The 15,616-nt window shown below is 37.9% G+C and overlaps 1 protein-coding gene across 3 annotated transcripts in view; it reads left to right on the top strand.

Annotated features, from left to right (window-relative positions):
* The window catches only part of ankfn1b (ankyrin repeat and fibronectin type III domain containing 1b), a 154,950-nt gene that overhangs the window by 27,501 nt on the left and 111,833 nt on the right, over nucleotides 1-15,616 (top strand). For all 3 annotated transcript variants that reach the window (XM_077503509.1, XM_077503510.1, XM_077503508.1), the window contains 2 exons: nucleotides 6,225-6,403; nucleotides 12,021-12,250. In XM_077503509.1, the coding sequence (XP_077359635.1) occupies nucleotides 6,225-6,403; nucleotides 12,021-12,250 (409 nt within the window). The remainder of the gene's footprint in view (nucleotides 1-6,224; nucleotides 6,404-12,020; nucleotides 12,251-15,616) is intronic.

Consider the following 15,616-nt stretch of genomic DNA (forward strand, 5'->3'; position numbering starts at 1 on the left):
GAGTGCTCCGACTTTTGTTTTTCTTGATACGAGCCCTCGGTTAGGCTGTTTAGCTTTGCAACAAATTGCGATACGGGCACTGTATGAGCGAATTTAAGTGTATGAGTGAATTCAATTCAGCTGACAACCAACATTTTGGCAGCGAGTTAGCAATTCTTCAAATTAGAGCCTTAACGCTCTGTTGAGAATTGAAATATGTAATTTAGGAGCGGGCTGCAGTCACAGTGGGTCTCTGGGATGTCATTCCTCCCTGTGGTGGTTGGCCATCATCAACTCTTGGGTGCCTTTCCTCACAGGGTTATTCTGTGCCCCGCCATGTTGTAGTTTGCGTGTGTGGGTACGATCATGGGGATATGAGGGGAGGGTTGGCTTTTTCTTTTTATTGTATTATGGATGTTTTAATTGTTCAGCATTTTGAGTTGCATTTGAATGTATGAAAGGTGCTATATAAATAAAGTTTGATTGATTCATTAAAAGAAAACAACAACAATTTTGCCTTCTGCTAGCTCAATGCTAACACAATGCAAAAACCGTAGACAGGTGACAGTTTTCTGCAGTTTATTGAGTCACTTACAGTAGTTGTGAAAGTCTTCTTCGGTTTTGTGAGTGACTTGGTGTAAAATTATTTACATTCTGTTATTACTGTAGATATGTTCCTAAATTGTGTCACATGCTATTTTCATCCATCCATTGTCTTGACCGCTTATTCCTCACGAGGGTCGAGGGGGGTGCGGGAGCCTATCTCAGCTGGCTTTGGGCAGTAGGCGGAATACACCCTGAACTGGTTTCCGGCCAATCACAGGGCACACAGAGACGAACAACTATCCACACTGACAAGCACACCTAGGGACAATTCAGAGCGCCCAATTAACCTGCCATGCATGTCTTTGGAATGTGGGAGGAGCCCGGAGTACCCGGAGAAGACCCACGCGGGCACGGGGAGAACACCCAGGAAGGCCGGAGCCTGGACCCGAACCCGAGTCCTCAGTACTGGGAGACGGACGTGCTAATTTTGGGGACGATGGAATGGATTGATGGCATTTCCATTCACTTCAATGAGGAACGACGATTTGACATCACAGAATAAGTTAAACTAGTTTCTATAGGCACCACTGTATTACTTCATTGAAGCTAAACGATCTGCCAAAAAAAATGACAAATTTGACTTACTGACTGAATTCCTTAAAATGTAGTTAACTTAAAATAAGCCCACCAAATGTTCTAAAACTATTTATGCTAGTTGCACCTACAGAGGTCTGCTATTTCTTAGTTTGAGCTAAACCTCCTAGCTGGGGATGGGCAAGTACCGGTACCAGGTATCGGTAACGGGATGCCCGGCTTTATTTCAAGGTATCTTGTGGCATGTTTATAATCAGGAACTACAAATCAGATATCAGAAAAATAGAGAATTGCCAAAGTTGAAGGAAAATGCTATTGTATAAAATGTACTAGTAATACTTGGTATTAGTGACTACTTGTACTGGTATCGAACATCCCTAATTTGAACGTAAAATAAGTTAAACTTTGTCTACTGCCAACTTAAGAACTTTCCTTTACCCGCTTATCTTCCTCACCCCACGGTTTCCTCTCCTTTTCCCTTGTTTTGTCGCTTAGCAACAGCTTTGTTGCATGAGCGAGAATCTAAATTGTGTGCGGCCGGGGCCATCATGATGTGCCGTTCGGGGTGTTTACAACCGCGCGGCTGTATGGTGTGTGCGTGTGTGTCTGCTGTTCACCTGTTGGCGCCCGTGTTGGTTCATCCTCCGCTTGCTGTGAGGAATGTGTGCGTATGCCTGCAGGCAAATGCTGTCTTGCATTTAATTTGCTAAGGCAGCGCTTCTCAAAATGGGGTCCTGGACTGACGAGCTGTACGGCTTGGAGTTGCACAAAATCATTTGCTCTAAATTGCCGCATCATCTAGCGCGATAATGGAAAAATAATAATAATCCCGATTATTTTGGAACTAATTGAAATCACGATTATGCAAATGATTTGTTTTTTTGTGTGTAAAAAAAAAAAAAACAAGGAAATTTTTAAGCATTTAAAAATATTAAGACCATTTAAAAAAAACGAGAATTATAAAAGTTGTTTTTGGGCCAAACAAAATTTATAATAATTTATATTTAGAATAATGTATATTTATAATAATAATAATAATAATAATAATAATAATAATGGGGTATTTACGTTGGCAAAAACTTGAATTTGGAGAGTAGCTTGTGCACTGTGCAGTAGGACGGTCATTTATTTATTGGTACAAAACAAAACAATGTTTACACATTTAAAAATATTAAAATTAAAAAATAGAAACACTATAATTATGTACGTTCCTTTTGGACCAAACAAAATGTATAATAATATATATTTGTAATAATATATATTCATAATATTTATTTATTTATGGTACAAAACACAAAAAAATTTAAAATGTAAAAAAAAAATATATATATATTAAGACAAATAAAAAAATTCTTGAATCACTATAATTATGCAAGTTCTTTTTAGATGAAACAAACAAAATTTAAAAAAGGTGAAAATGTATAAATTTAAACAACTCAAAAATGAGTTTTAATATTTAATAATTTTTTTTTTTTAACAATTATGCTGATTTTGTCATTTTGGAGTGTAATAACTGAAATTGTAATTGAATTTCGATTAATTGCACAGCTCTAGTATCCTACAATAAAAATGAGTACCAACCAATTACTTCTCCCTACCTTAGATTTAGCAGTTTTTGTTACACTTTCTCCTTCAATGCACATTTTACTGCTCATTCTGGCCACTTGGGGCAGTATAAAAACAAAGATGTACATCCGTTCCGCCTATCATCTCAGTACGGCAGTAATCTTAGTCATTCCTTGCAGAAGATAAAGAATATATGCCTTGTCTGTCTACATATGCTGCTGTTTGTATTCAGAGATCCACATTGATGCTAACTGTTAGCCTGTCTGCATCCTAGTACTCATCTTCCTATGTGGAACAAGGCAACAAATACATCATCATTTTCCCTCTCAGTGTCCATTTATGGATGCTCTCATCATGTCCCAGTCCAAATATTCAACACCCACCTGTTCTATCGGAGCGCAGTTTGACTTGCTGACAGTAGCCGCACGTCAGTACTTAACCACAGATGTGCTGACGTCAATTTAGCAGCTAGCCCCCGAGGTGACGAACGCAAAACGCAATCCTGAGCAAAGCGTCCAAGTGAATTACAAGACAACTGAAACATTCCCATTCATTAGCCCGGCAGGGTGTCCGAGACTTCACCCACTACTCATTAATGCCGCCGATTAATTGTTGTCGAGTATCCTCTCAAGGCACAATCAAGCATTTAATTCTTTAATTCACTTAATTCTCTGTTCTTGCTGTTCAAATGTTGTGTAATTAACTGGTGTTATGTCAGATAACATTGGTATCCTTTGTGAAATATGCTTGTTTGTGTGTGGGATTAGGTTGTAAGCAGGAATGGCCATACAGTCATTTCCCACTTTTTTGCAATTCACCTAATTGTGTAGGGTTAGGATTTGAACTATAAACAGTTGTTGGGGAAATGTAGTTGATTATTTAGTTGCTATTATAATTACTGTTAACTCATTCACTCCCAGCCATTTTCACAGAAGCAGTCCCGTTCGCTCCCGGCTGTTTTACTGGATTTTGACTGATTTTGCAAGGCCCACACAATATTGTGTTGTATTGCTATAAAAGCATGCAACCTATCAAAAGAAAGATTAAAGTCTTTTTTTTTTAAATTTTTATTTATTTATTTATTTTTAATTTTTTTTATATAAAATTAAAAAAAAAAAAAAAAAAAAAAAGAAAGATTAAAGTCTCTTCTTTCATCGGGAAAAAAAAAGTATGTTTCTATCTGTTTCCGTTTTGCAGCAATTAGCATTAGACGAGAGCTAAGTTTAATCAGTTTTCACAAATCTATTCAAAATAGTTTTTTCTACATGGCCCTGGTTGATCTCCTTTGCTGTGCTGCCACCTGCTGGCCGTTTGTGTAATAGCTACCATTTCTGCAACCGTTCTTTGCAGTTGAGGGGCTGCATCAAAGCCTTCTGTATGCTCTAGCATAAAAAACAACAACAACAAAAACGTATAAATACGTCTTTGGGACACTTAAAACATAAAAAAAACGTATTTACACGTTATTGGGAGCAAATGAGTTAAGTACCGTTTTTTTTTGCTTTTCAGGACAGGGATGATGTCAGTTAAGGAAAACTGAGCTACATTCATGCTAGCTAGTTCTTTGGTCAATCTAATCTAATCTTTAGGCATTTTTTTGTCGTCCTGCTAACTAATCAATCAGCAAACAATGGTCAAAACATCACTTCCTGCTTTTCATGCTTGGCAGAGGTAATAAAAACCCCACGGCAAGTACATGCAATCTCACAAACAGAAAGCGACAAATCCTTACCGTTCCTGGACGACCACAGCTCGCGTGTAATTGGCCCATTCTCAGTCAAAGTTGTCGCCGCAACGCTGTGCAGTTAAGCTGTCTGAGTCTGCCATTGGACATGCTGACCACGTTTCATTGAATTTGATCACATCACGCTGGAGCCCCGAGGAGGAGGCGGCGGATTGGGTGCAGTGACTCAGGGTTGTCGCCATTCATTTCAGGTCGTACTGCAGCCATACCTTTTTATTGATGGTATAATAATACAGGTAAAGTTATAAATATGTAGTATTGATTTTTTTCTTTTTTATTATTGCTGTTGGGCTGCTAGGTTATGCAGTATGCTGGATTTGGATGCTTTTTTTTTTTTTTTTTTTTTTTTTTTTAACACCAGAAAAGCTCTCGTATTGTGATGGCTATTTATTGGAAATGCAGTCAGACAGAACGAGGTTTAAGAGGGGACAGACCAAGAGAGCAGACCAAAAAACAATCTCAGAAGAGAACACATGCAATTGATGCCACCTAAAAATATATACAATTACCTATAGTAAGAGTTTACATTAAAATTCACAAACTATGAACGCAAAACACGTTCATGTAGTTTTTAAATTAATCTTAAAACTTTGCTTATTAATTAACATTCACTCCCAGCCATTTTCACAGAAGCAGTCCCGTTCGCTCCCGGCTGTTTTACTGGATTTTGACTGATTTTGCAAGGCCCACAGAATATTGTGTTCTATTCCTATAAAAGTCTCTTCTTTAATCAGGAAAAAAAAGTATGTTTCTATCTGTTTCAGTTTTGCAGCAATTAGCACTAGAAGAGAGCTAAGTTTCATCAGTTTTCACAAATCGTAACGAAAGTAATTGAGCTTTTTTTTCCAACATGGCCCTGGTTGATCTCCTTTGCTCTGCTGCCACCTGCTGGCCGTTTGTGTAATAACTACCATTTCTGCAACCGTTCTTTGCAGTTGAGAGGCTGCAACAAAGCCTTCTGTATGCTCTACTCTAGCATAAAAACCCCCCCGTATAAATACGTCTTTGGGACACTTAGAACATGGGGAAAAAACGTATTTATACGTTATTGGGAGTAAATGAGTTAAGTGTTATTTGAGACTGTAGGTTGTTTGTATGCATTGCTGTTTTGTACAAAAGCACAATATTGTGTTTTTTTCTTTATCCTTTTTTAATATCGCGTTACTTATTGTATCGTGACCTTCATATCGTGATGATTGGCTATTGTTACTTCCCTAATTGGTATCGGTGGCTACTCAAGAGTCGGTTTGAGTCGAATTCTATCTGTATTACGTGGACGAGGAAGACGGCGCTACACCCTGCGGGGACGGGACACAACAAGTAGTAAATGCGACAGGACGTCGCTCGTATTGCATTCCTAAAAGCAGCAATGAGCGATTTCACACGCTTGCCGCGTGCCGCCAATCATATCGAGATTATTCGACTGCGTGAAAAGCACTTCGCGGGGCTGCGCTCGTGCCTATTGATTGGCTTCCCACTGGGGGAGTTTGTGGCATCAACCACTATAAAAGAAAACCAATTTCTGCCGCTTGTTTTCCTAAATGGCCTCCGACTTGATTATGCTGAGGTGGAAGTAATTTCACGATTGATCTGTACAACTGCTCTCTTGTCGCTCCTTAACAGTAAACGGGCTTTGTGGGTGTGTGGGCGTGTTTGCGAGCATGTGTGCAACTGCTTGGAAATGATTCCGTTGGATCGACAACCAGACGTGAATGGACATTAATTCCATACATTCTTCCAGGATTATCATTTAGAACGTACAACGCAACCTGATTTTGCTCTTTTTCCCAAACAGGTCGCTGGAAAGGAAGTTGCAGAGACCCATCCTGGCCAAGTCCCGCACCCTTCCCAGCATTCCCCAGTCCCCGCGGGTGTCCAGAGTCCATCACTCGGATCTCATTGGAGGAAGTCCACCTCGCAGGAAGAACCCACCCGCTGCCAGCAGCCCGAAAGCCTGCACGCTGCCACCTGCAGGTGAACACGATACGTTCAATCAATTTTATTTATTTATTTATTTTTTTGTCACCACCAGATAGCACCAAAGCACTTAAAACAGAGGATCATAAAACACCAACACCATATACACAATAATGGACCCATGTGACACAAACAACTGGATTCAGAAGTTCAGTTATTCAATACTTTCACATCAAAAGCATTAGCTAGCATACGAGCCTAAATTACAAAAAGTGACATGACATCACACGTAAGCAAATAAAAATGCGCACTAGTGCGTTACTCAAACATTTTATTTATTGAATTCACTGTTTGGCATTTTGTACAGGCAGATTTTAACAACATAACATCAAGAGTCCATTAGATGGCGCCAAAGTCACAGGTTAGCTAACGCACCAAGCTAACTACTAGCTAACAGTAAGCCAAAAGAAAAATTCAATTTTCTATAATGTACATTTTTTGCTTGCATTATTTTTTTGTGTTCAAATACACTGTGTTTAAAAATGTGTTTTAATGTTTCAAGTGTATGGGAGGTGTAAAATAAAAATGGTTCGCAGTACAGTTTTCCCTCGTTTATCGCGAGTGTTGCATTGCAAAAACTACCCGTGATAATGGAAATCTGCTTTAATTTTTTTTTTTAATTCTTTTTATGTTTTCATTTTTCGTGTTTGCATTTATTATGTTTTTTTTTGTTTGTTTTGTATGATTTTTACTTTATTTTAGGTTTACTTTATTATTACTTTTTTGGGGGGCATTTTAATGCTTTTTTTCATTCATCATATGGTCTTTTTTTCATTTATTCATTTTTTTTCCATTAAAAGTATGGTTGTTTTTTTTGTGTTTTTTTTCATTTACTTACTACAACACAGTGTATATATATTTTTTCATTTATTATATATATTGTTTTAGTTTTGGTATGATTTTTAGTTTATTATGAACGCCTTTTCATTCATCATTTGTTTTTTTGTTTTTTTTCATTTACAGGCATTTTTTCCCCAATAAAAGTGTTGTTTTTTTGTTTTTTGTTTTTTTTGTATTTACTTGTTATACTTGTTTCTCTCTACGGAATGCGATGTCTTAGAACAACGGGACAGACACTGTTGGAAAGGTCCGCAGATGCCCGTATGTCCCCGGTTAGACGTACGGTTCGACGGGAAAAAAATAATACTGTTAAAAAAAAAAAAATCCGCAAAACGGTGAGGCCGCAAAAGACGAACCCGTGATAAATGAGGGAACACTGTATATTTGAATGTGAAGCAGATGGCCTTTTGACTCATTGACTGCCATTGACGGAAAAAGACGTCAAATAATGCATTTTTGCTGGGCTGGCAGTGAATGTGTTAAGGCTTCCACAGCCTTTGCTTAGTGAAGAACTTGCTCTCATATGTGTTTATTTGTTCTCAACAATGACAACGCCTGCTGTAATCCTCCCTAAATCTCTCAAACACACAATTTTTCTTGCTCAAAACACACATCACTGTTCTTTGAAGACACAAATATCAACACAAGCCTTCTTGAATTGAAAACTCCTCAATCATACGTTTGTGTCTGCTTTCGAAAACGGCGTTGACGTGGATGTGGAAATTTGCAGATCGTCCCCCCCCAACACCAGTCGCGTCTAGTTTGTCACAACCGATTGATGGGGTTTGATCCGGGCTCCTCCTGATGAATTGGAATTAGCGCATTACCGCAGTTGGGACACAGGAAATAGCTGCCACGTCCTTTCTTATTTGGGATGTTTCGTGAAAGAGAGGCCTGCCTTTGTGAAGCAACACTTTGTTATTCATTTAGCTTTTAGAAGAGTAAAAAGAAGAAGTAGAAATAAATTGGCACAATGGCGGCAAGCCAAGCGGTAAGAGTCCCTAAAACACAAAGAATATACAAAGTTTGGGGTCAAGATAATATTCAGTGTGTATCATAACACGTAAAATTGCAAATAACACAGACTGGCTAACAGCTTAGCCAATCAATAGCTAATAGGGATGTAACGATATCCAAACATCACGATACGATATTATCACGATATGAAGCTCATGATACGATAAGTATCACGATATTGTGGGGAGTTTGGCGAAATTTAAAAAAAGGTCAAAATATTGTAAAAAATTTTTGCTCATCCTAAAAAAAGCACAATATTATGCTTTTTTTTTTTTTTTGCAGAACAACGATGCATATAAACCACCTACAATCTCTAATAACACCTATTGAGACGCTTACCTGTTCATGCCCGCACACATTGATCGCTTCACAAGCAAATTAGGTTCCCCTTCATCTGACAATTAGAGTGGATTTTTAAACATAGAAGGGCCAAAACATCCCTAATGAAAATTGCACTAAAAAAACTAGCCACAAGAGGGTGCTAGAACTGCACAAATGGAAATCAACCTGAATTTTTTAACATAATTTTTAAGTATTGTGAACGTGACGACGACAATGTTGTGGCAGTTTTGATATCACGATATCACGATATTGCACGTATCGCTACATCCCGAATAGCTAACCCAGTCAACTCTACACTCTGATTCGATGGTGCCCACATCACTCACCAGCCTCGCCCTGTCTTTTAACTCATTTGCTCCCAATAACATGTAAATGGTTTTTTTTATGTTTTAAGTGTCCCAAAGACGTATTTATGTTTTTTTGTTGTTGTTTTTTTTAATGCTAGAGCATACAGAAGGCTTTGATGCAGCCTCTCAACTGCAAACAGTTGCAGAAATGGTAGTTATTACACAAACGGCCAGCAGGTGGCAGCAGCGCAAAGGAGATCAACCAGGGCCAGCGAGAAAAAAAGCTCAATTACTTTGAATTTTAAATAGATTTGTGAAAACTGATGAAACTTAGCTCTCTTCTAATGCTAATTGCTGCAAAACGGAAACAGATAGAAACATACTTTTTTTTTCCTGATGAAAGAAGAGACTTTAATCTTTCTTTTGATAGGTTCCATGCTTTTATAGCAATAGAACACAATATTCTGTGGGCCTTGCAAAATCAGTCAAAATCCAGTAAAACAGCCGGGAGCGAACGGGACTGCTTCTGTGAAAATGGTTGGGAGTGAATGAGTTGAAGCCTTATGAAAATGGTCACATTAACCAAAAGTACTCGTAATTTGATTTTCACTTATCAAAAGCATTCAATTTATATAAAAATGTTATCCTTTAATAAACTGTAATGCTAATCTAGTTAATTGTAAATACTTTTTACAATGTTTTTTTGTCTTGCATAGATTCCATAGAGTCCTTAATTTAAAAAAAACATGACAGAGAAAAAAAAAACAATTAGGCCAAATCTATTTTATAAATATAGAAAAAGAGCGAGTGTTATCACATCAACTCCATTTTGCCCGGTTTCAGATGATCAAACTTCACATCTCTGCGTGTTCTTATTTTGCTCAAGTGCTTGTATTTTATGGTCCAGACCCCATCAGTGTTTGTCCACCCCCTGCCCCGCTGCTCCTGCTGCTGTTGCTCCGTTGCAAATATCAAAATCGAGAGACTTAACGTGGCCCCTTGTTGCCTAGCAACCGCTGTCATTGACCATAATGCTGCCGCACTTCTGTCTACCCCTCTTGCTCATTATCTTTCTGTTAGTGCTCAAAAGTTTTATTTATTTTATTTTTGTGTGTGTGCGAGTCAGTGACAACACTGGCAGGCACCTTGTCAAGCCAACCTATGGGGACATGATGAGTACAATGCAAAAATAGTAAAAACACAAATTTTGCGTCAGTTTCATATGGATTACATTCACATAACAGTCGCTGCCATTCTTCTTCTTTTACTTTTTTTTTCTTTTTAAACTAAAGTTAGTGTATCTTTGTTCATCTATCTATGCTAGCGAGTAGCGACATATGTTGACAAGCTAACCTGTTGGTATTCATACAACACAATAAAAGCTTAATATGTGAGACTAAATAATCAATTTTCAACCTCTTCAAGTCTGTTTGTAGAGCGTGTGATGTGTGTGCGCTGTCGCTGACGCCACACCGCCAGGATTTGCGGCAAGCATCAGATAGCGAGCGATGGAAGTCGCGCGCGATTAGCACATTGTGACAGCGAGCGAGTGTGAAAGCTTGGCGCCGGAAGACAAAGCCGCCGCAAATGTGTTACTTCCTGCCTCTCCCAATTACTTCGAGAGCAGTTTTCATTTAGTGTGTTGACTCAACCGGCCTGCAATTGACAGATTTTCCTTTGTGGTTGTTAGCGACCAAGACGCAAATAATAGCCACCTGGCCACTTAAATTTACACACCAAAACATATAAGAATGACAACACAAGGATGAGAAAACAAAACTTTTTTTACTCGCAGCGAGGAGAGCAGAGTTGCCAGGTACAAGCTGTCAAAGATGCTCTACACAATTCTCTTGCTTCCTCTCTTTTTATTTGGGATTGTTCACTATCCGATTACAAAAATAGCGTTGCACTGCTAAGGGGTGGGGAAAGCGCAATAGTGCTGCATTATCTTAGAATAACATATCTGTCTGCTTGGATGTAAGTGTGTTAACTTGCAAGTAAGCATGTGATTATCCATTAGCAATGAAATTCTCGTTTGTGCTTTTGCCCCAGATGGTGTGACTCATTTTTAAACACAGCCACATTGTCTGGTACATTTCACCTGAAGAAATGGGTGCAAAGTAGTTCACTTAAAGTTCATATGAGTGTAAAGCATTTTAGCAAATATATAATAACTTAGATACACTTTAAACGTAACAATTATAACACTGATGCTATTCGTTAGCCCAGCTACACTGTTTCTAAATATGTATTAGCATTAAGCTAGCAGGCTTTAAGGCAAAATTATGTTGGTTTTGTTAGGGTTTAACAAAATTTAAAAATCTATCGAATTGATTTTCCTTTTTGAGCGTGATATCGATTCATAAAATCATGAATTGATTATTTTAACATCTTTTTTCCCCATAAAAAAATCATAATAGAATTTTAAATGCTGAATATTCATTTTTTTTTTTTATCTTAGTATTTTCTTGAAATTTACTGTTCACATGAATATCAATATAATTTCTCATATTTATGAAAGACCTGACTTATTCAGATTTTTAAAAATGTATATTTGCAAGTATTGAATTATGAAAATATTTTCATTTCACCCTTGCTGATGTCAATGTTTGTGTAACACTTGAGTGACAAAAAAATAATTTGGAATATGATGTTTGTGGAGATTTTATCATACTTGGTATTTAAGAAAAATTGATGTTCCATAATTGATCAATATCAGAACGAACTGAAGCAAATCAAATCAGGGAAAATCGAAATCGAATCGAACTGAGGACATTAGAATCGATACCCAGCTCTAGTTGTTTTAAATACATGTGCCTTTCTATTTGGTGCGTTGACAAACATGCAAGTTGGGTTGTTTGTATAGATTTATATATTTCTAAAAATGGTATTTTATTTTTTTGGTCAACTGTTTTTTCCACGATATGCTCGGTCCCTCCGCAGCACATTTTTAATCTTTCATGACACGATATTTTCTGGAGAGGTGCAGCGTGAGCCAGAAAAGAGCCCCTTGAATTTTGTTGCACATCCAGTTAAATGTGGCAACGTTGCCAGAGAGGCCATTTCTCAAAGTGAATTATGCATGACTTTCCTTTTTTTTTAAATTTTTTTTTTATTCCTTTTCCCAGGCGAACTGTGGCGCTTGGAGGATGACATGGAGGCTGAAGACGAGCCAGAGCGAGGCGAAGCCAGACCTCGCTCCCAGTCGCCCTTTTCTCACTTCCGGGCGCGCGCCGCGTACCTCCGTAAAAGCATCTCCGCCGACAACCACCTGGACATGAACTGCGACTACAGCTCGGGGACTGCGGTGGAGGACAAGCCGGCACGCAGCAGTAAGGCCAAGCTGAAACGCAAATTTGTGAGTTTGGCCCTTCCTATTCATATTTCAGCAGATTTAACAGCTCAGTTAAGTGTTTTAAATCCATTTTCAGTTGATAAATACTAGGGGTGTTTAAAAAAAAAAAAAAAAAAAAAAAATCGATTCGGCGATATATCGCGATACTACATCGCGCGATTCTCGAATCGATTCAATAATCGGCAGAATCGATTTTTTATTTTTTTTTATTTTTTTTTTTTAGGATTCACACCTTGAGCATGGAAGAATGTTATATGAACGGAACATTAAGCCTTAATATTTTATTTTAATGCTGTTCAAACATGAAACAGATTACAACCTCTATAAGACTGAAATTTCAGATAAATAAATAATACATTTTCATATAAATCTTACACTCTACAAGCTTACTGATTAGTATTTTCTAAATTTGAATGAAAAAAAATCGCAACAATCGACTTATACATTCGTATCGGGATTAATCGGTATCGAATCGAATCGTGACCTGTGAATCGTGATACGAATCGAATCGTCAGGTACTAGGTAATTCACACCCCTAATAAATACCATATTTTTTGGATTTTAAGTCACTTTTTTTCATCGTTTGGCTCATCCTGCGACGTGTATATTTGTGGGAATGCTGAAGCATTCCCACATATGTTATTGTGATTTTTATTCTCCACACTTTTTTGCTGCGTAAATAATTCCAAATTACACTGTTCAAATTTCAACTAGCTTAAAAAAATCACGCCTCCCGGGGTATATACAGTATCATCTGATTCCACATTACTTACAGTATTTGCACAATTTAACATTTAATATCAACTTTCCCCCATTCATTTTCAATGGGACAGACATTTAACTTTTTCAAAGTATCACTTTCCACGACCACTTCCTTACATATAACTTATCACCATTACCTGCTCGGTGGCACAGTTGGTAAAGTAACCATAGATTGTCCAGTAACCAGGAGGTTACAATTTCATAATTTATCTCTCAATTTACTTTATAATGCATGCCACATGCATTCAAATCTTAGCATTCAGCTTTCAGCATTCCCACGCAATTTCTCCAGAAATTGCACTTAGTCCAGTTTATAATTAGAGTTCGGACTCTCATCTAAAATTTTCTAATTGTGTTGATGGCAGAATCCTGGTCAGTTACGGTGCCTTTTGGCAGATGCTGAATGCTAAAACTAGCGAGCTAGCTGAAGAGGCAGTCGCTTCATTTGTTGCTATGAAAGGCGAGGGCAAACTAATGACATATGTTACACCAGTTGTTTTGACTTCTTCATCTTCATAATCATCTTTTTGTTGTTTTCTTTTTCTTCTTGCTCTTGTTTGTTCTTTGGTCAATGCTTTTGGTGCATTATCGCCACCTTCTGAAATGAAGTGTGCACGACAATATTAAAGTTCTGATACGGTTCTCTTTTTATTTTTTTTTTATTTTTTTTACAGCTAATTCTTATCTTTATTCAAGTCATCACCGAGTCAAAGTTAAAGTAAAACTACCTTTTGGTAGTTTGGGTCAAGTTGTGTTTTACAATTGTGCAGAATTTCACAAGTTACTTCATGTTAAAGATTAGTTGGCATTTAATATGAAAAGAAAAATGCACTGAGTTGCCAGCGTCTTACAAATGCAAGTATGCCATCTAGTGGCAGAATATGACCTCAACACAAATCAATATCACACTATTTTTTATTTTATTTTTACAGTACGTGTTTAATTTTAACTCAATTTTAGCGATTATGAAATTACTGTATCAATGACTATAAGATGCAGCTATATTTCTTAGTTTAACATTTTTTCCACTTTTATGTTAACAAGAAAACGTGGAAAAATATTTAAATGTACATTTTATTGTACCTTTAGAACAGATATAAAATTTGTGATTAATTGTGAGTTAAATATTAGTGATAGACCGATATGGTTTTTTTCAAGGCCGATACCGATACAGATTATTTGTAGTCAAGTTGGCCGATAACCGATATTTCAAGCCGATATTCATTTGCAGTAAAATGGGGAGGGGGGGGAATTCTTTCAAACTATATATAATTTCTCACTGAGTAACAAATTCATGTGAATGTAGCTCATTTGGGGTTTTTGTTAGGGTTCGTAAAAACGTTTCAAAAAGATTTTTGCGGTGAAAAATTGTGTGAATATGTTCCAAATGTGTTTACGACAAATAAAAACTGACTGCGAACATCTTACAAATCCTGATGAAAACCCCAAATTCGCTACGTTCGCAAGTATCCCCTGCTCAGTGAGCTTTATCGGCCTTCAGATTCAAAACATGGCCGATGCCGATATTTGTCAAAATGCCAAATATCGGCGCCGATAATCGGCCGGGGCCGATTATCGGTCTATCCCTATTAAATATTGAAGTCATGCAATTATTTTTATTCTTATTTTTTTAATCACCTGACATCCCTAGTAAAAACATTTAAAATACAAACGTCGACCATAAAATAATTCTTTGGGAAAGGTGGTGACCTTTCCAGCCCCTTGTAATGCCATCCTGATGTAAAACACCTTTTCACACAGGCCAACATCTTTGAAACCACCACAGACAATGTCATTAACCCAACGCAACACCTGCTGTTACGTCACATTCGTCACTCTTCGTCATCCGGTCGGCTGACAGTTCCGCAGAGAAAAGCGCCGAGGACGCGCGCCGCCTGAAATGGAATCATTAAGCGGGTCGTCAGCGTCATTAAAGCTTTTTTTTTATTAGGCAGATTGTCGTCCGCTGAAGCAACTCGGATATTGTTGACATGGAGAACGCCTTTGTTCCTTCAATGACCTCATTGTCTGTTTTTCACAACTGCAAATGATTTGTCTGGCTCAACTTTTTTTTTTTTTTTTATGACTTGACTGCGTTTGGGCTGCTTTGGTCCTCATGATTTGAACAAGGGCAACAGACTTGAAGCCCATTAAAGATTGAAGACGTTTTATTGTGTGTCGGTGAGCGGATCAGGTAACCCAAGACCCCATTAGCAGCCCGATCATTGTAATTGCTTCTCCGGTGTCACAGGTGCAACCGGACCCGAGCATGGCTCAACGATGCTCAGGTGGGCCGACTAAGTCGTACGCGCGGCGTGTTTATAGACCCAAAAATATTTCCTCTCGGAATTGATGACCACCGCGGGCAAAACAATCTCCGCATGCAAGTTGCTGAAAAGATTACGAATACAGAATTCATATTGTAGATGAATACTTGGCTTCACATTGCTGGTAGGGGAGTACAATTTAAAGACGGACTCCACAGCAGGAAAGGAATTGAAGGAGCTCATCAGCAGACAGGATTTTATTAGTTCGGTGCCATGGCGGCTGTTGTGGATCTTACGAGCTGCGGTTGTTTTGGGGTGAGACTCGCACACTTTGTATTAC

The sequence above is a fragment of the Festucalex cinctus genome, chromosome 17, assembly GCF_051991245.1.
Source record: "Festucalex cinctus isolate MCC-2025b chromosome 17, RoL_Fcin_1.0, whole genome shotgun sequence".
Taxonomy (NCBI): Eukaryota; Metazoa; Chordata; class Actinopteri; order Syngnathiformes; family Syngnathidae; genus Festucalex; species Festucalex cinctus.